Source organism: Zea mays, chromosome 7, assembly GCF_902167145.1.
Source record: "Zea mays cultivar B73 chromosome 7, Zm-B73-REFERENCE-NAM-5.0, whole genome shotgun sequence".
NCBI lineage: Eukaryota > Viridiplantae > Streptophyta > Magnoliopsida > Poales > Poaceae > Zea > Zea mays.
The window spans coordinates 138,522,042-138,545,054 of NC_050102.1; the positions used below are offsets into that span (position 1 = coordinate 138,522,042).

The 23,013-nt window shown below is 44.9% G+C and overlaps 2 protein-coding genes across 6 annotated transcripts; both read right to left on the reverse strand.

Moving 5' to 3' along the window:
- Positions 1-6,618: 6,618 nt before the first annotated feature.
- On the reverse strand, positions 6,619-11,159 carry LOC100216639 (EIL transcription factor). Of its 5 annotated transcripts, none has more exons than XR_004851188.1 (4): positions 10,557-10,916; positions 8,482-10,447; positions 8,202-8,403; positions 6,619-7,137 (listed from the first exon to the last, which is right to left on the reverse strand). XR_004851188.1 is itself a non-coding variant. In XM_035960396.1 (3 exons), exon 2 carries the CDS (start codon positions 10,315-10,317, stop codon positions 8,488-8,490), a length of 1,830 nt encoding a protein of 609 aa, XP_035816289.1. In that variant the 5' UTR covers positions 10,318-10,447; positions 10,575-11,159; the 3' UTR covers positions 6,658-8,403; positions 8,482-8,487. The 5 variants fall into 5 exon arrangements, 3 of the variants coding, with proteins under 3 accessions (XP_035816289.1, XP_023156230.1, NP_001346402.1); XR_555347.4 differs by having other exon boundaries at positions 6,658-7,137; positions 10,770-11,084; XM_035960396.1 differs by having other exon boundaries at positions 6,658-8,403; positions 10,575-11,159.
- A 7,421-nt stretch (positions 11,160-18,580) lies between these two features.
- Positions 18,581-22,240, reverse strand: LOC542666 (squamosa promoter-binding-like protein 17). The gene is made up of 3 exons (NM_001308478.1): positions 21,621-22,240; positions 19,629-19,765; positions 18,581-19,533 (listed from the first exon to the last, which is right to left on the reverse strand). Exons 1-3 carry the CDS (start codon positions 21,947-21,949, stop codon positions 18,863-18,865), a joined length of 1,137 nt encoding a protein of 378 aa, NP_001295407.1. The 5' UTR covers positions 21,950-22,240; the 3' UTR covers positions 18,581-18,862.
- Between the last annotated feature and the right edge of the window lie 773 nt (positions 22,241-23,013).

Below are 23,013 nucleotides of genomic sequence, written 5' to 3' on the forward strand. Positions count from 1 at the left end.
TTATAAACATCGACGGTCCTTGTTATATATGGATTAGAGATGTTTGTGTGTATAATTTCTAGTACTCTTGTACTATAATTAGTTGTTTTCTTGGTTTGCATCGCAAATTTATCCTTGATACAATCTATGCAATATTCTAGATCTATGGAATCTAAGGATGCATAATCTCTTCTTTGATAAGATGTTTACCCCCCCCCAAATTGTGGCCTAAATGATAGTGCCATAATTTTGATGAGTATTCTTCATCGTTTCTTTTTATTTAGCTGCCTTTTCAAGATGACAGTGTTTCTGTCGCATTCACAATATCGCATTCCTAGAGTCTCGTCGTATGGCGAGACCCACATTATTACCATTAACCTGAATAATATACTTGTGGTCACCGAAGTGACAATGAATGTTCTAATCATCTAATCTTGATGATGAAACTGAGTTTCTCCTCAAGGAGAGTATAAAAGGAACATATATCAATAGCAGTATTAAGCCATCATCTAAAGTAAGAGGTACATCACCAATGGATTCTATTGGTGCATCTACTCCGTTAGCCACACTAATTGTTCTTTAGCCTTTTGGAAGCCCTTGGCTTATACTGAAGCCCTATAGAGAGTTTGCAACATGAACAATTGCTATCAATCCACCATGAATGTGTGGAATATTCTAAATATAAAGACTCATTACAAAGGTTACTTGATCTTTACCGTTCTCAAGAAGGTATTTTAAGATATTGTAGCATTGCCACTTGTAGGGTATATTCTTTTTGAAGTATAGATAGGTGTCTAGAGATAATAGAAAGTCTGCAGACTGCTTCTGCTTGTTAGAACTACCAAAGCCTTGCTATTTGAAAGCCCTTGGTCGTCATGATGCCCTAACTTCTTAAATGTTTGTTTATACTTATTATTGTTTTTCTTAATCTTATGTTTGGCATAACTTAAAGAGTCATATTTGTAACCCTTGAGCCTTTCTTCTTCTTATTGGACACGTTGTGCCTTAAGCTGATCTAGGTTCCATTTGTATTGGACTGTAGTATTGTAGTGCATATGAAATATCTCATACTTATTTGAGATATACTTCATTATCACATGTACTACAAACTCCGCAGGCAGAGACTACCCACGGTTCTTGTTAAGCATGCAACAACATAGGTTATTTTCTTGATATACACACGTACTTTACAACCAACATATGTCATGTTAATAAAGTCACTCACCAAAGTGCTAGAATAAGCCTTTGAGAGGCAGGTGAACTATACAATCACCCTATTTAGATACTCTCTAGCTATCTCATACTTTGGTATAGACCCTCTTATCGGAGTAATGATGAGGCTCTTAATAATCATCAAACAATTTTCTATTTGATATATCTTGTTTTATATTCTCTATGTCATATTGTATCGCTTTATGCTCATATTGTTTGATCTATTTGCCCAGATTAATTTAAAATCATATTAGTATTTGCACTTCAGAAAACAATAAAACTTAAGATCATACTTAATAAAAAATCTGAATCATAAAATAGTACTTGAATGAATTAAATTCGGTGCTGTCAAAAATAATCATGTATCTGAGAACCATCTTTTTCATTCTAAAAATCTTAAATCGTCATTGGATGAATATAAAATACATGCTTATCACAAAATGTGGAACAAAAGTACTCAACTTTGGGTAAATACTATTATTCCGATCCCTAAATAATTCTTACAACTTATGCATTTTTCAATACTATGTAACCATGTTGGCTTCATAATCAAACAAAATAATGCATAAAAATTTCTAAAATTAAGCAACGGAAAAATATAGTCCATGAATATTTCCAAAAAACCTATGTCTCAGAAAAAAAAACTTCTATCAATTTTCTCCCTCTTTTTTTCTATTTAATTTCATATATTTATATTCTATATAAATGAAAAAGGGAAATAATTCTGAGAAAAAGAAGAAAATTTAGTCTACTTTGTTACTATGCAACCTTTAGGCCCAGTACTATGCGACATGTGTTCTTCTATGGTAGTAGCGCGTGCGAGTACGACAACCTAGGCCCAGACTGTGAATCCAACCCACTACGGTCGTGCCTACTCTCCCGCACTGACCTTCACCGTCGGTCTTGATCTGAGAGTGTTCGTTCACTAAGTATGTTATAAAAATCGTGTTTCTCATGGAGGGGGAACCCTAGCTTCATTTTCATTCTCCTCTAGTTGTGTTCCATCTTTGTTCTTTTGTTCTACTTCTCTATGAGGTTCAAGAGAATGACGTGACAGCGACATCGTGGGCCTCTGACTGGCACGTGTGCTCCTCTTTGGGTGCACACCATCATCAAGAGATCCCACTATGGTGTCATGGGAAGACAAAGCCAGGTCTCCACTCTGAAGCTCGCCATCGACTATGACTCTAAAGTTGTGTCCTCTACCCTGCTCATCCTTCTTCCTCCCTTCCCCTTCTGTAATATAGATTTTGGGGGATTTTCTAAGTTAGGGTTAGGGTTGGGATAGGAGTTTGGGTTCTTGCATTCCAATCCCTCTAACTTCTCTTTTTCTCTAGCCTCTGCTTTCTGTGTTCGTTTATGAGGGCTAGGGTTAGAGGATCTCCCCGAGCCACCCTAAGTCTAGATTTAGGGTTAGGGTTTGGGGATCTTTATCTTCGAGGTATCCAATTCGATCTTAATATTCTACTACTCTTAGCTCTTCCTGAGTTGGGGTCGGGGTTAGGATTGGGGATCTTTCCTGACCACTTCAGCCTCACTGAGTCCTTGAAATTTCTTCTATTTCTCTTTTCGAACAATCTGTGGACTTAGGGTCTGGGGAAAAGGACAATAGCGACTTCGATACCATTCTGAATATGTAAATCCTTAGGATCTAATTGCCTTTATGTAAATCCTTAGGATATAATTTCCTTTCCCTTCTCTAATCGTCCAATCTCTTAGCCATAGATATATTCGATTTCGATCTTGTATCATAGAGAGAGGAAGGAGAGGAATAGTTGTTCATGCCTTCGAGGTCGAGTTATATAGCCATGGCGGTCGTCGTGGTGTCAGGAGTTAGTGTGTCTGTTTCTTGCCCTCCTTGTGATCTAAAAGGGAAATGTGCTATATGTCATTTCTAGTTTCCTCTAGTTTGCTATGTATGTGCTTGCAGGTTCATAAGTGTCAAATTGAGGTATTCATTCAACACTTAGCTCAAACAAAGCTAGAAAGGGCAAATCATGGAGAAGTTGAACTATGAGGGGTTCAAATGTTTGGATAAGTTCTAAATACCATTAGGGATGTTTTTGAGCACCTCACAGAGTTTGGAAAAGCGGATTTTGGAAAAGGTGTGTTTTGGTGCTTAGTTTGAGCTAGAACATGATTCTAAGTTGGAGATCTAAAAAGGACCAAATCTATGACTTCAATTTGATTGATAACCTCTAAATAAGTTTGTATAAGTCATAGAAATAATCTCAAGTTCAGCTAATCAAAGTTGGAGAACTAAAAAGAGTCAAAGTTCAATTGTCTAGTGGCGCAACAGACCTTGTTTCTAGAGACGGCTACAAAGGAGTTCATGTGGCCTGACGCACCAGACCAATCTGGTGGTGTGTCAGACCATGTATGTAGAGAGCTCTGCAGAAGCGCTCCTGTGGCATGGCGCATCGGACCAGTCCAATGGTGCGTTAGACCACTTTACCAGAGAGGTCTACAGAAGAAACCAGAAGCACTTCGGCATGTCAGACCAGTTTGGTGTGCACTATACCAGTCGGGTCCAATGGAAACTTTAGTGTTCAATGGTCGACTCCAATGACTAGCTGGTGTGGCAGGACACATAGCGAGGTCTGGTGTCACGGACAAGGCAAGCGCAATGCAGATCCTGTTGATTGAGGTGACCGTTGGAGGTCCGGTGGTCCAGTTCACTCGAAGAAAGCAGGTTTTTAGCAATTTTCTCAACGACACTTGTGCAACACCAACCACCACTGGAGCTAAGCATCATTCCCAAACACTTGTGCAACACCTTCAAGCCATTCTGAGTGATTCGAGCACCCCGTTTGTGTAGAGATAGTCATTCTAGAGAGAGTGTGCTCTTGTGATCTACGTTTTTGGTGTTGTGTTGCTATATTTCTTGCTCTTGTGTGAGTGATACTCTATTGAATATTGTAAAGGCTAGCAAGAGGATCTAAGTTTGTGAAGTACCTTGTGGAGACTATCTCTTATTGGATCTGAGGGCTCAAGCTTGATCGTTGGGATCGCTTCAGAGGGTCGAGAGAGACCCTGTCCTTTGGGACACCTCAATGGGGACGTATAATTTGGAATCGAACATCGGTAAATAAATAGTGTATCTTCTTGTGTTCTTTACTTTTTGTTGTGATTTGTTCTTCTCTCCCCCCTAAGTTTTCTTGTTTTTAGTTCTCATTCTAAGTCACTTCAGTTGCTCTCTAAATTAATTATGCATCTATAAGAGCAACAAGCACAAGAGAACCATTTTCTCTCACTCGGTTTATATTCTCTCTCGCTTTAACCGCTAATTGGGATCATGTGTTGTTTAAGTTTTAAAATTTTCAGGTGTTGCCTATTCACCCCTGCAGGCGACTATCATGATCCTTCTACTCCTTTGGATTAGACACCTAGGTAGAGTTTTGGTGGTCGATGAGGAAGAATCAATAAGGTTCACTGCCGCCATGGTTGGACATCTTTGGTCACCCAGGCGCCAAACATGAGATTGGATCCTAGGTATTGTGTCGGCTAAAGTTGGCGAAAACAAGAGGTATTGGTTTCCGTGTAGGTCCCGGAGTTAAACTTCTCACTTGAGAAGTCTAATTTATCGTCGTATTTCGCATTTCGATCCTATACGAGATATGAAAACCGCTCAATTTTTTATGTATTTCAGTTTAAAATTTAAAAATATAAAATTCAAACTTTGGCCAACAAAACGGTTTTCTGAAATCATGGAACGAAAATGTAAACTCTAGTCAGCTCTGCCTCGATTGATACAATGCCTATGACCGAAGGCCTTTAACCAAAAGATAGGGTTGTTGTCCCGATCATAGCGCGAATTGGTTAGAACAGAGTCAGGCTTGATCTTTTTTACCGAGCGAGATAACACACCTAACGAGTTTTATTGATCAAGGCCTTGTTTGTTTCAGCTTGTAGATTATATAATCTGGATTTTATATGAGAGCAGATAATCTGTATTATATAATCTAGATTAAATGATCTGGGTGTAACTGTTTGGCAACTCAGTTTATTGGAACTTCGATTATTGGTTTTAGTAATATGTTGTGTGGCGGGGATAAGAAAAAAAATAGATAAAACATATTTTGTGTAAAGAGTGGCATCGGTGGATAATTTCTCCTGAAATTACTATGGGTATCGGGTCATTTTACCAAATAAGCTGAAATAAGCATTTGTTGAGCAGTTTATAGTATTATGATAATCCGGCATCCAGATTATATGATCTGTCCTAATAATTTGTCTCCTTGTTTCTCATCTAGATTATTTAAGCTGGATTACATAATCTGGTAGATCATATGCTGAAACATCGGTACAATGCGAATGGATCCATACTTAGAAGTATTTTCCCTGGCATACATGGGATGATGAGAACTGATGAGCGAGAGGAGGAATTCTGAAGGAATTTAATGGGGCGCATGACATCTTGACATTGGCGATCTCGAGATGCCAACTCCTCTGCGGCTACAATTTATTCTTCGACTGGTGTAGAGAATTGAACCTTTTCTCAGTCGGTTGAATGGTTGCTGCCCATGTCAGCGGGGAGAGGAGACTTGCGACAGTCCGTCAGTCCGATGTGTGGTCACAAACAGGCTCGTCAACTTGCTGCCTGATGCCGAGGAAACAGCAAATTTGTCAGCTTGCTTGCCAGGAAATATCATATCATATCACATCATATGGGCTGCAGAATGTTACCATTGTGTTCACGGCATTTTTTTGGTTGGTGCCGGCTGGAAAGAGTTTTCCAAAGTTTGCACCATGTCTAATCATAGCTAGAAAGGATCAGAGACTGACCTGACCATGCTCATTTCTATTGCGAAACCTGTAACTGGCTCAGTGAAGCACGGAGCAGTTACAAAGAAACATTGAAGCCTGAGCAGTTACAAAGAAACATTGAAGCCTGAGCAGTTACATGCTCGGGTGCCGCCTGCCGGTGCGTGTTCGATTTCCACAATACAACTTGCGTCACTGGAGGCGAAAAAAGGTTCCAGACTTCCAGTGCAAACATAAAACACACATGCATGTAACGACGGCTGTCGACGCAAGCCAGTGCAGTACAACATTTGCCGATAAAAGTCAAACGGGTGCCTGACACCCCGTTTCACAGTCACAGCTAGATATTCTGCTCGCCAGAGCTCTTTTTTTTTTTGTCTGGTCCCAGTCTTTCTGAATTCTCTGAATCCCTGACGATCTCTTGAGATGCTCCAGGCCTGCCGCGCATGTGACAGACTTCCTGCGAAGGGGTTATGATTAGAGGACCCCACAAGTATTGGCTCCTGCCAATTTGCGCACAAGGAGGCAGCAGCCCACAGCCCAACAACTCCCGCGCCAAGAGATATGAACCTTGTATCTTTCACACAAAAGAACATAGCAAAAGGAACAGAACTGGTTCCAGTCTCCGTATCACAAATTACCAACAGCAGTAACACAGAGGGATAAAAAGAACTTCAAATTCTGGTGTGGAAGTGTCTCACATTGAGAAATAAGAAAAGAATCTGACATTTAATAATATTCTTAGGGCTTCTGAGTGTGAGATAGTCTGCATGCACATCCTTTGAATGTAAAACAGTTGGTATGGGTCCCTTTTAATTTTCTCTGCATATCTTTCTATTAAGAAAACATATTTACAAAAAAAAAAGCCCAACCACAACACACACCCACTAATTGTTCAGGAACACACTAGCGGATGAACCTATTATATGTATACGTGGCAGCAGTCATAAGCTGCTCCAAGCACCTAGCTCCAGTCATGCATTAGCGGTATTCTTACTCCCAAATTCATCCAAGGACAAGCTGGACACTGGGTGCAGCACCCTTAAAAACAGCCATTCTGATGCTTCCACAACATCCAGGCCCCTAAAGTCATCAGCGAGTTGAGACCCCGTTTCCAGTTTGATCAAACTGGTTCTCAACCACCATTCACAGAACACATCATCATTTCCTTGCGATTGGGTCCTAGATTGGAGAATCCAGCAGAAAACATATTTTGAGTGCATAGTAGCAAAATCTTCAACAAAGATTAGCCAAATAGAAAGAAAAAAGTGTGGACTGTGGACTATATACAGTTTGTCACAAAAGACTAAGAGAAACGAGCCTAGAGACAGAGCAGAAGCTTACGGGACTAAGAAGTATAAAAGCACCCATTTTGAGTTCCAAATGGTAAATTTTCCCCAAAAGATTCGCCAGACAGAGAGACCAAAAAAAGTTGAACTACATGTTTGTCACAAAAGAAATTTTACAAGACGAAAGCGCCTAGAGGCAGAACACAAGCCTAAGAGAGTAAGATGCCTATCTTTTGTACTGAAAATCATAAATCTACAAACACTATTCTGAAGACTTCTAGTACAATGGTTGGCTCCCTAATGGAAGAAACACAATATCGAAATTCTTATTTAATTATGGATGTGTTATTGCATGAATACAATTTCAAAGGACCACCATCATGGCAAGCAGCTTTTCGCAGGCACTACATTTGTACTAACAGTTAGTCAGCAAAACAGCCTACCATACACATCTTCAGGGCTATCTCAGCCATGCTGCAGATTTGACAGTGCAAAATAATACAAGATAACAGTATATATTAGTAGCCTAGTGTCATTTGCAATTTAGTTATAATAACTTATTGCTGCTACTTTGGGACAAATCTGAACTTTAATGTGCAAAGATGATTATCTCAACTTTGGGACAAATCTGAACAACAGTTATGCTATGCAACTACAATCAGCAGATGAAGGTAGCAGTGGACTTTGTTATGCAACAACAGCATTCTTAGGGGACATTGAAATAAAAAACAAACACAACAGAGAGGATGGCAAAATCATTTTTTTCATTTCTTTATTGCATATACAGTGTTGGATTCCCGATGTTTTTGTAGATGGCAAAAGCCATAGACAAAGATAGGATGACAGAGGAAAACAATCATATCTCAAGGATTCTAAAACTATAAAAAAAAATCTAGCCCTTTCTTCAACAGATATTATCTCCAGAAAGATATCATATTTAACTTAGGCCATGTTCACCTTCCACATGTGCAATTGTGTCACTGTATGACACATTATTGCCAAAGAATACAAGTCATCACTCAGCATACAACAGATGGTTGGTCTCCAATGACAAGACCGGCAACAAAATGAGAAGTTTAGCCCTCCATACTTAAGTTAGGATGATGACTCCAGTGAGACTAAAATGGATGAAAACAAATGCTAGCAGACTCATCCTGACCTGAAAACGAAATGAGAAAAGAACTAAATTATCATAAAGAAAGAACCAGCAAAGAAAAAGGATATGTAATGGAATTACCGAATGTTATGTTCCCAAGTATTCCATTAAATCATCATCATGCAGCAAGTCATCAATATCTGGGATTGGACTACTGATACTGATATAGTCTAAAGGCAACCCCTCAAAGGAACTGCCAACAAACTTATCTTGTTCAGCATAGAAAGGAAAATCTATGAGTTGCTGCATATCTCCAGGAACAGAAGTTGAATTTCCACCACCTAGTATATGATCACCGTAAGGAATGCTATCAGTAGGTGCCCTGATACCCATGGGAACCACATGATGATCCATCATGGGAAGTGGTAGTGATTGTTTCGGAGGTAAGTTCTGATAACTGCTGGGAAGATTATTTAAACCAGTATGAGCATCTACAGGAAAACTATTTTCAGATCTCGGCCTTGTGCTGTCATTATTTTGATAAGGTATAGGCTGGTCACCCATATATATGCTTATAGGAGTAGGGTTTGCAGTTGGAGCACTATAGAAGCTATTAACCTCAGCACCAGGAGGATGGACCTGTACTTGAGCATCTCCTCTGTGTTGTAAAGCTTCAGTTGTGGTGCCCCCATGGTCAAAGGTGACAATCTGGTTTGACGTGCCTGGGATTTCTACTTGATCCAATCTATTCATATCAGGGATCAAATTTCTTGAGTTTTCTGGTGCATCAACAACTCTGTGTGCATCTGGCTCGGTAACAGTGGAGCTGTGGCGTGTTCTTTTTCTCTTTGGTGGTTCTTTTGCCTTACCAGGAACGATTTGATTAGGGCGTTTATTGTAAGCTCTTTCCCTTCCTCTTTTCGGAACATGCTCCACAGCAGATTGTGCAACTGGAGACAGATCTTGTTCATCATCTTTAGATGATGTAGAAACAGGAGCATCCTCAAAACCATACACATCATACTCATTACTGCTGCTATTTGTGTCTGCAATCCTCTCCTCTGGCATACTGCGCTGAGTAATCTCCGATACGCCATTGTCGATTCTGTGAACAAGGCTTTCTTCTCTCTGTAGAACTCCCAGCCAAATCAGGCTTTCTTTTGCAGTCATTTTATCCTGCAAACACTTTGATTTCCGTACATGATTCCTTATCTTATCAAAATTGGGAGACATGTGCTTGATTACACCTGTAAGCACACCAGCCTTCCAGACCTTCTTAAGATCATGTGGTTTCTTGTAAGGAGGAACTTGGCCGCTTGGAAGACCCAGGGCGGTCCACCATTCCTCCTTCCCTGAAGGCCACCACGGGGGTGAAGCACCCTTCTCCAATGGGTACTTGCGCTGCGGTGGATCACAATGCTGCATCAATGAGGAAAGCAGTGAACCAAGAGTGGCATCTTGGAGATCCATCAAGCTGTGCTGGCTCTTAGTTCCACCACTCTGGGCAGTAGCGGATACTAAGTTGTCAGACTCGTATTTCTCAATCGCCGCAGGCCCGTTCTTATCAAACTTCACCTTCTCCTTCCACCAAGCTCTGATATTATCGGAAGCGCCACTGACAGGCTTCCCCTTGTCCGGGATGATCCCATAAACGAACCCGCGTGCATTGCACACCTGCATGAGCTTGAGCATATACTTGAGGATCCCGTCGTGTGCCCTTGACATCTTCTTGCGCATGGCCTGGTCGGATATGGGCTTGGGCCTCAACTTCTGCAGCTCTGCCTGCTGCAGGGCAAGCTTGTGCTGCCGCTCCTTGATCCTCCTCAGCCTGACTCTGTCCTTCCACATTCGCCGCGCCAGGTCCTCGGGCTCAATCTCCTCGTCACTGACATCGTTCTCAGTGAGGTTCTGGATGCCCTCCACCTCAAAGTCTGACGAGTCACCCAGCTCCGTCGCAAGCAGGGCAAGTTGATCCATAAGAACTACGGAGTACCACTTCGGTAACGCGGTTAAATTTCAAACTAGGCAACCTCCGGTGGCTAGCTGCGCTGCCCCCATCCACCAAAGGATCACAGCAGCCTGTGCCTGTCCACACGAAATTGGGCCCCTACAGTATCAATCAACACCCAAAAAAAAATGCATAGTCAGTGCGCAACCGACGAAAATGTCAAAACACGCAATTCCCCGCTACTCATTTGCTAATTATATGTACGTACCCATACAGGAATCCGTACCTCCCGCGTTGACCCTACCCTCGCGATTGAGGCGCCAAAACTATAATCCGTATAAGACAACAGCAGACGGCAGCGAGAGGGACGATCGAGCTTAAAAATCCATCCCCCTATCCCCGTTAATCCGCGACCGCACGGAGTAAGAACCCTAATCAGAGCAGCAACCGACGGCCAGAGGGGGTGGCAGTGCGTTCGTACCTGGCGGCGAACGGGGGGAGCGACGCGGAGGTGATGGGTGAGAATTTCTCGTCGAGTGGGACGCTCGAACGAGCGATTTGCTGGGTTGATGGAGAAGATTCGCTTCCCTTCTGGTTATTTATTATTTGAGATTTGGAAATCGGGAGCGAAAAAGAGAGAGAGAGAGGAGGAAGCACGATGGAAGGGAGAAACGGGGCAAGAGCAGGGATGGGCGAAAGCAGACACGAGGCCTCCGTTTGGTGTTTCGGTGGATCCTCTGCTCCGTTCGGTCGTGTTGGACCATATGTGTCGAATGTGTAGTGTGTTGGGCTGTTGTCCGGAAGACCGGACATGTACAGGAGAGCGCCTATTTATTCTCTCCGCAGCCCGCACGTCGGCAGGGGCCACAGCAGGTGCACCCTCCGCGCAGGAGGATCCGGTTCACCGGTCAGCGATGATGCGATGCCGATCCCAATTCCCAAAGTGCGCCGAGCTTTTTCAGTTTCTGCCCGCCGCACCTACAGCGAGTCTATGGCTACGCCCGTGCGTCCCACTGCTCAACAGGCCACTGGCTTCTTACTTGAAGAAGAGGAGAATTGGAGCCAGCCAAGCCAACAACTGTGAATTGTATCGCCTGAGATAATAACGGCACAGTAGCAGGGATCGAGAGCTGACGACGCAGCAGGCTGAGTGCACGTTGGGTGTGTATGTGATCGTGCACAGCCGGCCTGTCGTGGGTGGAGACCGGACGGCGTCGCGGTTCCTGGCGCTGCGCAGTGGTGGGAGGTGAACGAAGGCGGTCGTTGCTTCAACACCCTCCGCCCCCGCTGGGAGGGCACATCGAACCCCAAATTCAGGGTTGATCTACTTCATTTTATTTGTTGATTCTATTAACAAAATAGATTTAATCCCTTCGATCCTCATGCAACAGAAGAATGGCAGCAGACCGCAGAACCACTGTATATGAAAATAAGATATATTCCCGGCAAAGGCGTAACATAGCAAATCACTATGCAAGTCCCGTCCATCCGGGCCGCGACAATGGCATAGCAGCGGCGCACGCAGCACGTAATAATCAAAGCCGGAGACGGTACGGTGCGGTACGGTGCTCATGCCGCTCTCAGTCTAGTTCTAGTGTCTCTCCTCTCTCTTGCGGTAGCGCTTGAGGCCGTTGAGGCGGTCGATGAAGACGAGGCCGAATCGGTCCAGGTAAGGGGCGGACAAAGGGGTTCAGATGTATAGATGGCCAATAAACACGAGGTCCACGAGCCTGGTATGAAGTCTGCTGTTTGGGCTTGGTCCGAGTCCGGTTCTATGCGGGTCCGAGTCGGCTCAGCACGAATAAACGGGCCAGGCTCGGACAAGAAACTAGGCACGGTGGGCTAACCTGTCACGGTCCGTTTACCTCTAAGCCTGTTAAGCCCGTTTTTTTACTAAAACGTGCTTATCGGCTCGCTTAGCCCGCTTTTTCGTGTTAAACGGGCCCGCCGACCCGTTTAGACCCACTGCGGGCCGGGCTCGGACAGAAAATCAAGCCCGCGGGCTTAGACGGCCCAGCCCGGTTTTCTAACCGTGTCTGGCGGGACGGGCCAAAAACGGGCCGGACTTCACCGGGCTCGGGCTGGACCAGGCCAGGTGGCCCGTTTGGCCATCTCTATTCAGGTGTGTCGTGACAGTGACACACCCACCCTCGGTACCCCTTCGGCCTTACAGTTTTGACGCTTTAGCATGAGCAGACCTAGCCGCGGACGCCTTGCCCAGCCTCAGCGCCGCTAGAACGCCTCGCCTAGTCGGGCGCCCACAGGATTCATCTACGAGGCTGAGCCTCGCGTGGGTTCATCTAGGGATGGCAACGAGGATTTTCCCATCGGGGAATGGCTCCCCATCCCCATCCTCGCAGAGAGGAAAATTCCATGTCCCCGTCCCCGCGAATGCTCACGGGGGAGCTTTTCTGCCATCCTCGTCCCCGTCGGGGAATTTATCCCTGTGGGGAACCCCGTGGAGAATCTGTCCTCACTAGAAGTACAATATTTAAATATAGATTTAAATTAATTGTATCAAATTAATACAAATTTAACAAACAAGATTGAAAACTACACGAGACATCTACTTTAGAGTTTAGTTTGCTATTTTATAACATGTCATACATTGAGTTTTTATTATAATTCTAACAAATAAATTGACTAACTTGGATAAAAAGTTTCGTGGGGCGGGTACACGGGGAACAGAGACAGGGGATGGTTCCCCGTCCCCGTCCCCGCAAACCCGACGGGGATTAAATTTCCTTCGTTTAGATCCCCGCGGGGACTAAATTAGTCCCATATCCGTCCCCTATAGGGAAATTCCCCGTGGGGAATCGAGGATCGGGTCTCCATTGCCATCTCTAGATCCATCTAGGTGATGTGTGCAGACTAGTCGAATTGTTGTTGGGCTCGTCAAATTATTTCTCCCGTTAATAAGTATATAAATATGTGATCGTACATTTTCTTTCCCCTTTATTTACAATTGATAAGGTGTTGCACATCGGTGAGGAGCAAATGGACAGAGATACATGGGTGCTTATGGTCGATGTTGCTCAGCTTTTGACAACATATTTAGGTTACATGAATTGGCTTTGCAAGAGGGCTCATGGTTGCTGTGTTAATTCTTTTGGGGTCCTTAGAGAAATATGTTGTGTTTACCAAGCAATCACGATTGAGAGCACATGGATTGATATTCAGTAAGCAAATCCACCTATTGGCTTTTATTAAAATTGTAGGTTAGAGTTCATGTTGGAAAATTCATGTTCGAGCGACCGGTTGGGATGCTAGACGATGGAAAAGGTCATTAGTATAAATTTATATATAAATTATAATTGTATATGAAAATTTTATTGCGGCACACCCTATATAAAAACTTAGGTCCGCCACTATGTTTAGCGCAGGTGATTCTGTATTATATCCATGTGAGGAAAAACTAGGGGCAGTAAATTTCTCATCTATGTATTGTTTTAAGTGATCCATGCTGATCTATGAAAGCCTTAAAAGATGGATCTAGAATACTTACAATAGGAGCCTAAAGCGATGCTAAGAGAGGTGTCATATCAATCTCCCATTGACAGATGATCTTCTCGTGGCGATCCACTGTGAAGAATGATAGGTACTTTTCCTTCACTTTTCGCGTCGTTCCTTGAGTTGTTGCACCTCCTCCTCCTTGTCGCACCATTCAGTGTGCTGTCGTGGCACCTCCTCCTCGCGCCTTATGAGGTCATCGAAGGGCTGCTGGAGTGTTACACTCGGTTTTGGAAGGCAAACCGAATGCGAATCATGTACGTGTCAGGATTAGAAACTCACGTACATAGCGATTACACACATTGCTCAAAGTAAATAGCGGAAATAGTACTTTATTACATCAAGATGTCCAAGACATCCATAGAGTCATTACTTAACATAGTCATTGACATTATCAAAGCGGAAAAGCGAACGTAGCAGATAAGGCCTTCGGAGGTAGCTGACTGAGGGTTTGACACTAACATAACTAAAACTCGTCGTAGTCCTGGAACTCCTCAAAGTCCTCCATGTTGCCTGTATCTCCTCCTGAGCACTGAATACAGTGGGGACAACCTAGGGTGGGGGTGGTTTTCTTAAAGCAAGGGTGAATACAGTCAATACACATCAACGTACTCAGCAAATGTCTCGTTTGGCTAAAGTGGACTAGTTGTATGTGGAGTTAAGGTTAAGCAGTTGCTTTTAGTTAGTCAAGTATTTATTATTAATAGTATAGCCAAGTTTTAGTAATAAACCCAGTTATTACCCAAAAGTACTCCCTCTAAGAGGAAATACCAGAGACCAGAATTTTAACCATCAATATTAATCATCATCATAAAAGTATACAAAGTTCTTCTAATCAAAGAGGATCCCAAGGCTGCTCTTAACCGTGAGCACGGCTAATATACCAGTTTCTAACACTCTGCAGAGGTTGCACACTTTACCCACGAGTCGTGATCCCTTTTTGCCTCGGGTCGATCAAACCCTCAAACACTACCAAGGTGAGTAGGCAAGGTTTCACTATGTAACCTTTACAAAGATTCCCCATAAGTCATAGCCACCCGTCAGGTTTCTCCAGTTTGATAAACACAGTACTTCTCTCCATAGGAAGGGTGACTAACAAAACCAAATCGAAAGAACATCGGCAACCAGCCTCGGTAGAGCAAGTACTGTGCCCAGACCCCATTGACGGTCCTATAGCGAAGCCAACTACACCTCAAGTTCCTCTAATTAATCAGCTAAGGGCGTCTCATTCCACCCTCATGGTTGTACTGTTATCCTAGGTGGTCACTCAACGAACAGGTCCTTACGGAGAGGTACTTAGGAAACAGCCTAAGTCCCCTAAAGTATCACAAGATCATCATCGGGATAACATCATCGTATCATAAATATTCACATCATGTTCGTTGATTAAGGTAAAGCAATAACATAAAGCTAACCATGATAACCCAAAAGGTAAATAAGGGTAAGGTAAATATAGACTAGTCAATCCTTAGGGTTCAATAGAGTAATGTGGGACAGTGAATTATAAAGTAGTAGGACATAATAGGTCAGAGGACACTTGCCTTCACCAGGTTGTTGGTCAGGAATGTCTTTGGCAACACACTTAGGAACCATGGGCTGCTCGTTGTCTAAACAAAGCGATCATGCATCCAATACATTTGGATAAAGACACACCAAACATATACAATCAAGTGAACATAAGTTTGATATAGCAGTATAAACACAAAAGGTAAACTTAGGTGCTAGGGTGAACTGGCACACTTAGAGGTTTGTGATTTTCTAAGTATTATCTACCTCCATGGATTACATAAATTAAATGCATTTATCTTAATGGGACACAGAAATTCTACCAGGGATAAATTCATACTTTACATGTTGTTAATCTTACAAAGTTAAACATCTAATTACCATTAGAGTTTTCCTTTTTATTTTCCTTATTAATAGATAAACCATTACCTAAACTAACCTATAGTCTAGGCATAAAACTAATGTGTGAGACAGTGAATGATCATAATTTACTTAGACAGAGAATAATCCTATGAACATTTTGCAATTTGAATCACTCAATTTGGAGTTCATATACAAAAGATATGAAATAAACATGTTTTGAAGTTTAAAATACAAAATTAGGTCCAAATCTGTGATTAATTAAAAGGTCGGGGGTCTGTCTACAAGAGTACAGGGACCTGCGCGCGAAAACCATGGACATCGGGTTGTTTTTCGGAAAACCGAGGGTTTATTTAGCAAAATGGTCGCGTGGAGGGGTATCGGGTCTCCTCAACCGTCAGATCCTCGATCAACGACCAATATTAGATCCGAGTGCGAGCGCGCGGTAAGAGCTGACAGGTGGGCCTGGGGGTTGAGGCACTGACACGAGGGTTCTTGTCGGCACACCCAGATGTGAGATACAAAGCATGTTTTACGGAGGCTCAGCTACAACAGACATCCTCTCTGCATGAACCGTGGACCTTGACACCTACCAGGTGCGTTACATGCAAACGTTTTAATGAACATGGTGCACGCTTATTTTTCAAGTCTGAAGTCATGGAGAAGATGCGGAGCCTTTTGAACCTGAGCCAGGAGAAGGCCTTGCTGTCGGAGAAAGGATCTGCAATGCAAGAGATGTCGTTGAGCCAGTTTTGGCGATGAAAGAAGAAGATATGAAGCTCATGTGTTGGTCGACGCTGACGTGGGGCATGTGACCATTGAGACCGAAGCGGAGGCTGTCGTACAGGCGATGTGCTCGTGTGCGTTTGGCCTTCGGTGTTGTGACGAATCTCTATCTCTTTGCTGAACTGAGAAGCTTGCTAGCTCTTAATTTTATTTCATGGTAGATCCAGCGTAGGCCATATTGAATTGGCTGGATTTCGAGCGATCGTACATATGGTCGTGCACAATATTATATGAGAGCTGTTGGAGATAGTCTAAACGATTATTTTCATCCAAACATACGAGCTAATTGAGGGTCTTGATCATGCATGTGAAAGCACAAGGCAAAACAAGTTATGTAACCACTAAACCAACCAATTATTAGCCTAGATAATCCAAAGGCCACATTGCCTAATCTAATGGCCAGTGGAATAATTTTTTAGCTACCCGATGGACACTTGTTTTTTATTCCTTTAGTTATAAAAAAACAAGACAACATAATTAAATTAAGCTTTATCTTTATCCGTTGATCTTTTCTTTTTTTAAAAGAGATGGTTGAATAAAGGATGAATATGTGAGAGTTGAATGGATAAAACATGAAGAAAGTATGAAGTCAACCATATGAAAAATAAGTAGACACTTAATTTGACCTCATAATGTATTACTTCGTTTTTGTATACCTACGGCTCCGCGAGATTACAAGGAAGGGAAAAATACAGCTTCAAAGATGTACCTGCCGACTCTTTCTTGATTACCAAAAAAAAGGGTCTCTAAGGTCGTCTGCAGCAGTCTACTTAAAGTTTATCCAAAAACACTGTTCTGCACTGTAGACTGCATTGTTCGTAGAGTGAAGTTTAAATATGAGTATGGAGATAGGTAAGAATAAGATGCTGGAGATAGCCTAATGCATGGCAATGTTTCTTTATTTATACGCATGGGAAACAACTTCGATGAAATTACAATCATACTCTCGAGCCTATACATTTGAGCTACTAAATAAATTAAAGGTAACACCGACTTTTCCTACTGTCGTCTTCGTCAGCAAGCTCTGAAGACTTTCCATAGCTTTGTCCGAAAGAAGAAGGCCCCAATTGCCTACCTGTTAGTTGTGGCTTTAATCCACTGGCTTCTATTTTTTCAATAATATTTTATCCATATAGATTGTCGTTGCAGCGGTCCGAGCAGCTTTAATCTAGCTACAGCGAACAGTATTCACTTCAGATTAAAGCCGGCTATTTAGACTACTGCTGCTGCTGCAATCTATAGAGACAAAAACATTGTAGAAACAGTATAAGTGAGTATGGATTAAAGCCAAACGAAAAGTTTAATCTAATGTACCTAAACAGATCTGTTCAGTAACGGAAATCGTTCAGGTGCCTTCTTCCGGACGACCATTGCTAACATTCTAAATTCGGTTCGTTGCAATCTATGCAATCTATTGCTTAACTAAAAAAATACTAATAGAACTGCAAAATAACCAGTCTATCAGATGTGTGTTAGAACAGTGCTACATTTCCGCTGATCATGAAAATCGCGTAGGCGTCCTTCGTGGCTGCCGCGCCTACCATGGCAGCCAGCCCTTCCACCTCTCCTCCGCGTTCGCCGGGGGGTTGCGAACCAGCGGCACCGGGTTGTACACTCGAACCAGCCGGAAACAGACGCCGCAGGCCATGCCCAGGCCCCCCACGGCGACCACGGCCACGACGGAGAAATTGCAGCCGCAGTAGGCGCACGAACCGACCACCTGGGTGTCCATCGCGGCCTGCACGGACCGGCACAGCTCGTCGTCCTCCAGGCCCACCGCCACCCTGCGCCGCTGGGCGAACTCGAGAGCTACGCTGCAGTGGTTGAGGGCGCGCCGGCGGCGGTACATGGCCGCTGAGAGCGGGCGCGCCCCGTTCTTGGCGCGCAGGTCTTCCACCCAGGTCTGGATGGTCTCGCGGTATGCGACAGCGTCCACCTGCACGGAGCAAGCCGGGTCGTCCGACGGCGGAGCCTTCATGAACGCCTCGTCGATGACAGACCACGCGCCGTGCGAACCATGCGTCTTGTCTGCCGAACTCATCGCGGCCGTACCAGCTCGCCGAGGTTCTCCAGTAGTACGATATATTTATAGCCCGAGTTGTTGCTTGAAGCAGCATGGGAAGTCCGCAATGTTCGGAAAGATTCAACAAACAGATACGCAGTTACGCCAAACAGATACGCAGTTACGCACACGGTGACACGACGATCGATCAAATGAGTTCATGGACGCAATGCGCTACTACACGGGAAGGGAATTCACGGTAGATCTACTATGGTTAGGAATCCCAGTTTCTCCACCCTGAAAAAACGAGAACGGCAAGGTAAGGCGCACAAAACCAGGGTGGTGTCCAATGCAAAAGTGCTCCCTCCACATCTCGTGGCGTGGCGACCGGATGAAGGCAGGCAGTGCTGCTACAGGGACCAGTTCATCGCGCTGGTGGTGGAATGGTTGAAGGTGCCGCCGCCGGAGCCGCCATGGTCGACGCGCGGCAGGTGTGGCGGCCCGCCGCTTCCCTGCAGGGCGAGCTCGAGCTCGCCGGAGAAGTGGACCGCCGCGGAGCCTGGGTGGACCAGGTGCAGAGCATCGTCGAGACGCTGCGCGTTCCTGGCGCCGTCGGCAGCGGGGTCCCGCGAGCCCGTCCAGGCGCTCGACGCCGCGTAGCTGCTCGCCATGACGGACGGCGCCACCGGGGTGCCGTCGAAGGCGCCGGCCGCGGGCATTGCTGGGGACCGGTGGTCGTGGGAGGTCGTGTCCCATGGCTGAGTTGACAGAAGAGAGAGAGCACAGCTGGAGTCGGCGGCAACTCCCGCGACACATCCGCCAGGCGGGAGCTCAAAGGCGGCAGAGGAGAGCATTGGGGCCCCGCCTGCTACCAAGCCGCCATGGCAGTTGTATGCAGCATGGTTGCCATAGCCAGCAGCTGCACTGCGGTGTGGGTGAGGAGGTTCTTGGTGCCCATGCCACTGGACGGTGCCCAGCATCCTGTCGCCACCGTGCTGGATTCCTGGCCACGCATCCCTCACGCTGCTTGGAACCCTTGGGTACGAGAAGTCGAGCAGGAAGCTTCTGAACCTGCCAGGCTCTGAGGAAACAGTAGATTGGCCGAGAAACGGCGGGTTAGTAACGATGGAGCATGGCATCGGTGTACAGCTACTAACAAGGTGCAGCACTGGATACCTTGAAGTGATGCAGCGAGCCGGCCATATCGTGAAGTGAGAGGTCCAGGTGGTGGCTTCCTCCGGCGCTCGTTGTGACCGATGAGGCGGCGGCGGCAGCTACGTTTCCCTTGGTCAAATTCATGTAGCTGGTGGAACCTGTGATTAGAGGGAACAGGTTTTTCACTCACAGTACAGACTCAACGAGTGAATTCGCTAATCAAAGCAGGGTCAAAGACGACCAATAGTAGTAGGTCAACGGCTCGTGCATTCACAACCCAAAAACAATGTTGGGAAAACAAATAGTAGCATCTATAAATCAGACCACTGATAACGAAAAAACGAGTCATGTCACCAGTTGTAATCTATAATCAGCACTGAGATTTGCACAGGACAATTAGTTTTACAAAACAAAAAAAAAACAGACTAAAGGAATATCCATGGATCAACAGCAATGTAGAAAAACTATTATACTTCTATAGCACATGGAAAGAGGGAATTGTTAACTCGGTAATCAAGACCCTGCTATACTGTTAGCTTATATCTTAATACCAACTTGCCTCAGATGAACAAATATACAATATCAAACACAGATGTCATGTGAAAAGCCGCGTGCGTCCATACAAGCAGCAGCGTGTATGTGTTTTTTTTTTCCTTTCCTAATCCTCCTGAACTAACAGTTTTATTCAAAGTACATGTATGTGTATAGCGATATTAACCAAAGACACAACAGCTTTCATGATTAGATCCACACATCAGGGCCCCATATGCATGGAAAAAGGTTTGAAAGGTTACCATGTGGGAAGAGCACCTGCAATCATTCACGGGGAGCGGACACGCGTAGAGCCTTTGTAAAGTGACGTGTTTATCAATGAAACAAGAGGTTTAAGGCATGTTTGGTTTGCTACCTAATTTGCCACGCTTTATCTAACTTTTCTATCTAAGATTAGTTCTTCAATTCGAACGATTAACCTTAAACAAAGTGAGACAGATTAACCTTAAATAAAGTGAGACATAGTTAGTCACAAACCAAACAGGCCTTTAATTTATATATCTATCAACGAACGGCCCGAACCTTCCCTTTACCGGTGATGCCGAAGGCTAGAGACAATGTGAGTATGGCTCCTGCACGCCCTCCCCCACCCCACCCTAACCCTACCCCGACCCCTCCAAACAGTTCATCAAGATAATGCAACGAAGCAACGGCATTTTAGGACTATGCTATGGTATGCCCGTGCAACCTTACACTATACAACACTTGATGCAGATTCTTAATTAGAAAAAAAAAGGCGACGTTATCAGCTTGCAAACATGGACCATATGCATTTTTCAGCATCACCACATTCCGTTTTCCACTATGTTTGTTTTGTTCCAACCCTGTTTGCTTCATATCCAACTCCTGCTCCATCTCATTTAAGGTCGGTAAATAGTGCCGTACAGGCACAGGCGTAGTACTGCACTGGCCAATAGGCGTTCACATAGGCTACCTATAGTAGAATAAAGAGAAAAAAAAGAGATAAATCTAGGCTTGCTATATCCGTGCTGCTCAGACAAGATACTGTGAATGCTCACATCTATGTCCCTTACTATTCTGGTCAGATTCCACTTGCCCGAAGTTTACATCAATTTTGACGCCCACCACCAACGGTACTCCCAGCATAGCATCCAACTATTTATGGACGGATGCTACGCTATGTTAGAATTCGTGAACTCGCCTGCAAGCATGTTTTAAAAGATACAGTAGTTGGATGCTTGGAAATCGTCAGAAATCGTTGTTTCTAAGTTGAAGCGAGTGGGATGAAGATAGCAGTAGTGTGCGAACATGTGGTCACGAATTCAGCTAGCTACTGACGAGACGACACTGTAGTTCCCAAGGTATCACGAGCCGAATAGTAGGCCGCCGAAGCAGGGTGGTCCACTGGAATGCGCAATTTTTCGGAACCCAATTTGGGGTGCTAGTACTGCTGAGAGCAACCGAAGGTGAATGACTGCTGGTTCGAAATTTTTTTTTTACCTGCTGCACTGTTGGCAGAAGCGCTGCTCGATGCCGGCGACGAAGACGCGCGGCTCCTTGGAGTGCATGTTGCACACCTTGTGCCGGCAGTAGTACTGCTTGACGGCGCTCAGATCCACGCCGCACCCGTCCACCTGGCACCTCGGCGGCTGGGCTGCGGAGGCGGCGGACGCCGGCCTCGCGCCACCGGTGGCCACGCCCTTCCCCTTCCTGCCGCCCACCGCCCCCGCCCCGCTCCCGCTCCCGCCGTCCTGCTCGAAGTAGATCTTCTTGCCAAACTTGAGCCCGCGCACGTCGTCGCTCCTGCTGCTGCCGCCGCCGGTCGCCATTGCTTCCCGCTTCCGTGCTTCCCCCCTAGCTAACGCTGTTACTGTGGCGGCGGTAGCTTCCTACCCCGCCCTCCACTAACCCTCCTCTCTGTCCAGTGGGAGTGGGAGGAAGCGCGAGGAGAGCGAGAGCGAGAGAGCGCGCTTCAACGAGGGTAGGCGGCAGTGAGCAGGGAGGGTGAAGCAGGCGACAATAGTGGTGGCGCCGCCCTTAAAATAACGCTTTTGGCGTGTCTGGTGCAGTGTGCGCGCGTGTGCGCCTGTGTGCTGTGCTGCCGTCCCTTTCCTCCCTCCTCTCGTCCCCTCACCAGCGTGGCACACGCAATCCCACTCCCACTCGGCTCCCTCCTCCACGTCTCAGGCACCAACAGCTCGGCCGCCACTACCGCACCCCGCAGTCCCGCACCACCAAGCTCCTCTTTTCTCGTGCAATTCCTACTGTTCCACGCGGCTACGCGCCTATGCTGCTTGCTCGCTCGGTTTCCTTCCTCGTGGTACGGCTGTTGATGTTTAAGATATTTGTTTACTCTGATCTTTTAGAATAAAATTTAAACGGATTTTTTAATAGTCTAAGTCATAAACCAAATTTGTAGTGATCTATGTATATCAACTTAACAGTGCTAGTTATATATTCCATCGTGTAAAGAGTTAAATCTTTCGGACACCTCTAAATTTGTCATGCTAATCAGTCACTTATTGAACTTCAAATCTAGCCACCATAATACTCCAGTACCTGTAAAATTTCTAAACGGTTATACCATTATCGAAAAGCTCAGCAAGACGAATGATAACCTAAACAAGACATGTGTTCTAGCTGGGGTATGAGAAGAGCACATAGAAGGCCATCTCATCAACTGCCTAGGATAAAGATATAACAGTACGATAAGAAAGTCAACATTGCCGCTTCACCTATAAAAATGGATAGAGCTATTCCGAATTGTGCGGTCAAATTTCAAGTAATACAGTGGAGGGTGACGCTCTCTGTTGTGAGAGTAACTTTCTAGTTATAGTCCAATTTCAGAAAATTAGGTCTCTGATTCTAAATCTGAATTCCATCAAACAACAGA

Excerpts from the sequence above, each read along its gene's own strand:
- LOC100216639 (XM_035960396.1), bottom strand. The coding sequence starts at position 10,317 with ATGGATCAACTTGCCCTGCTTGCGACGGAGCTGGGTGACTCGTCAGAC.
- LOC542666 (NM_001308478.1), bottom strand. The coding sequence starts at position 21,949 with ATGGCGACCGGCGGCGGCAGCAGCAGGAGCGACGACGTGCGCGGGCTC. Across the intron at positions 19,766-21,620 it reads TTCTGCCAACAGTGCAGCAG|GTTCCACCAGCTACATGAAT; the intron begins GTAAAAAAAAAA and ends CTCTAATCACAG. Across the intron at positions 19,534-19,628 it reads GCTCGCTGCATCACTTCAAG|AGCCTGGCAGGTTCAGAAGC; the intron begins GTATCCAGTGCT and ends CTGTTTCCTCAG.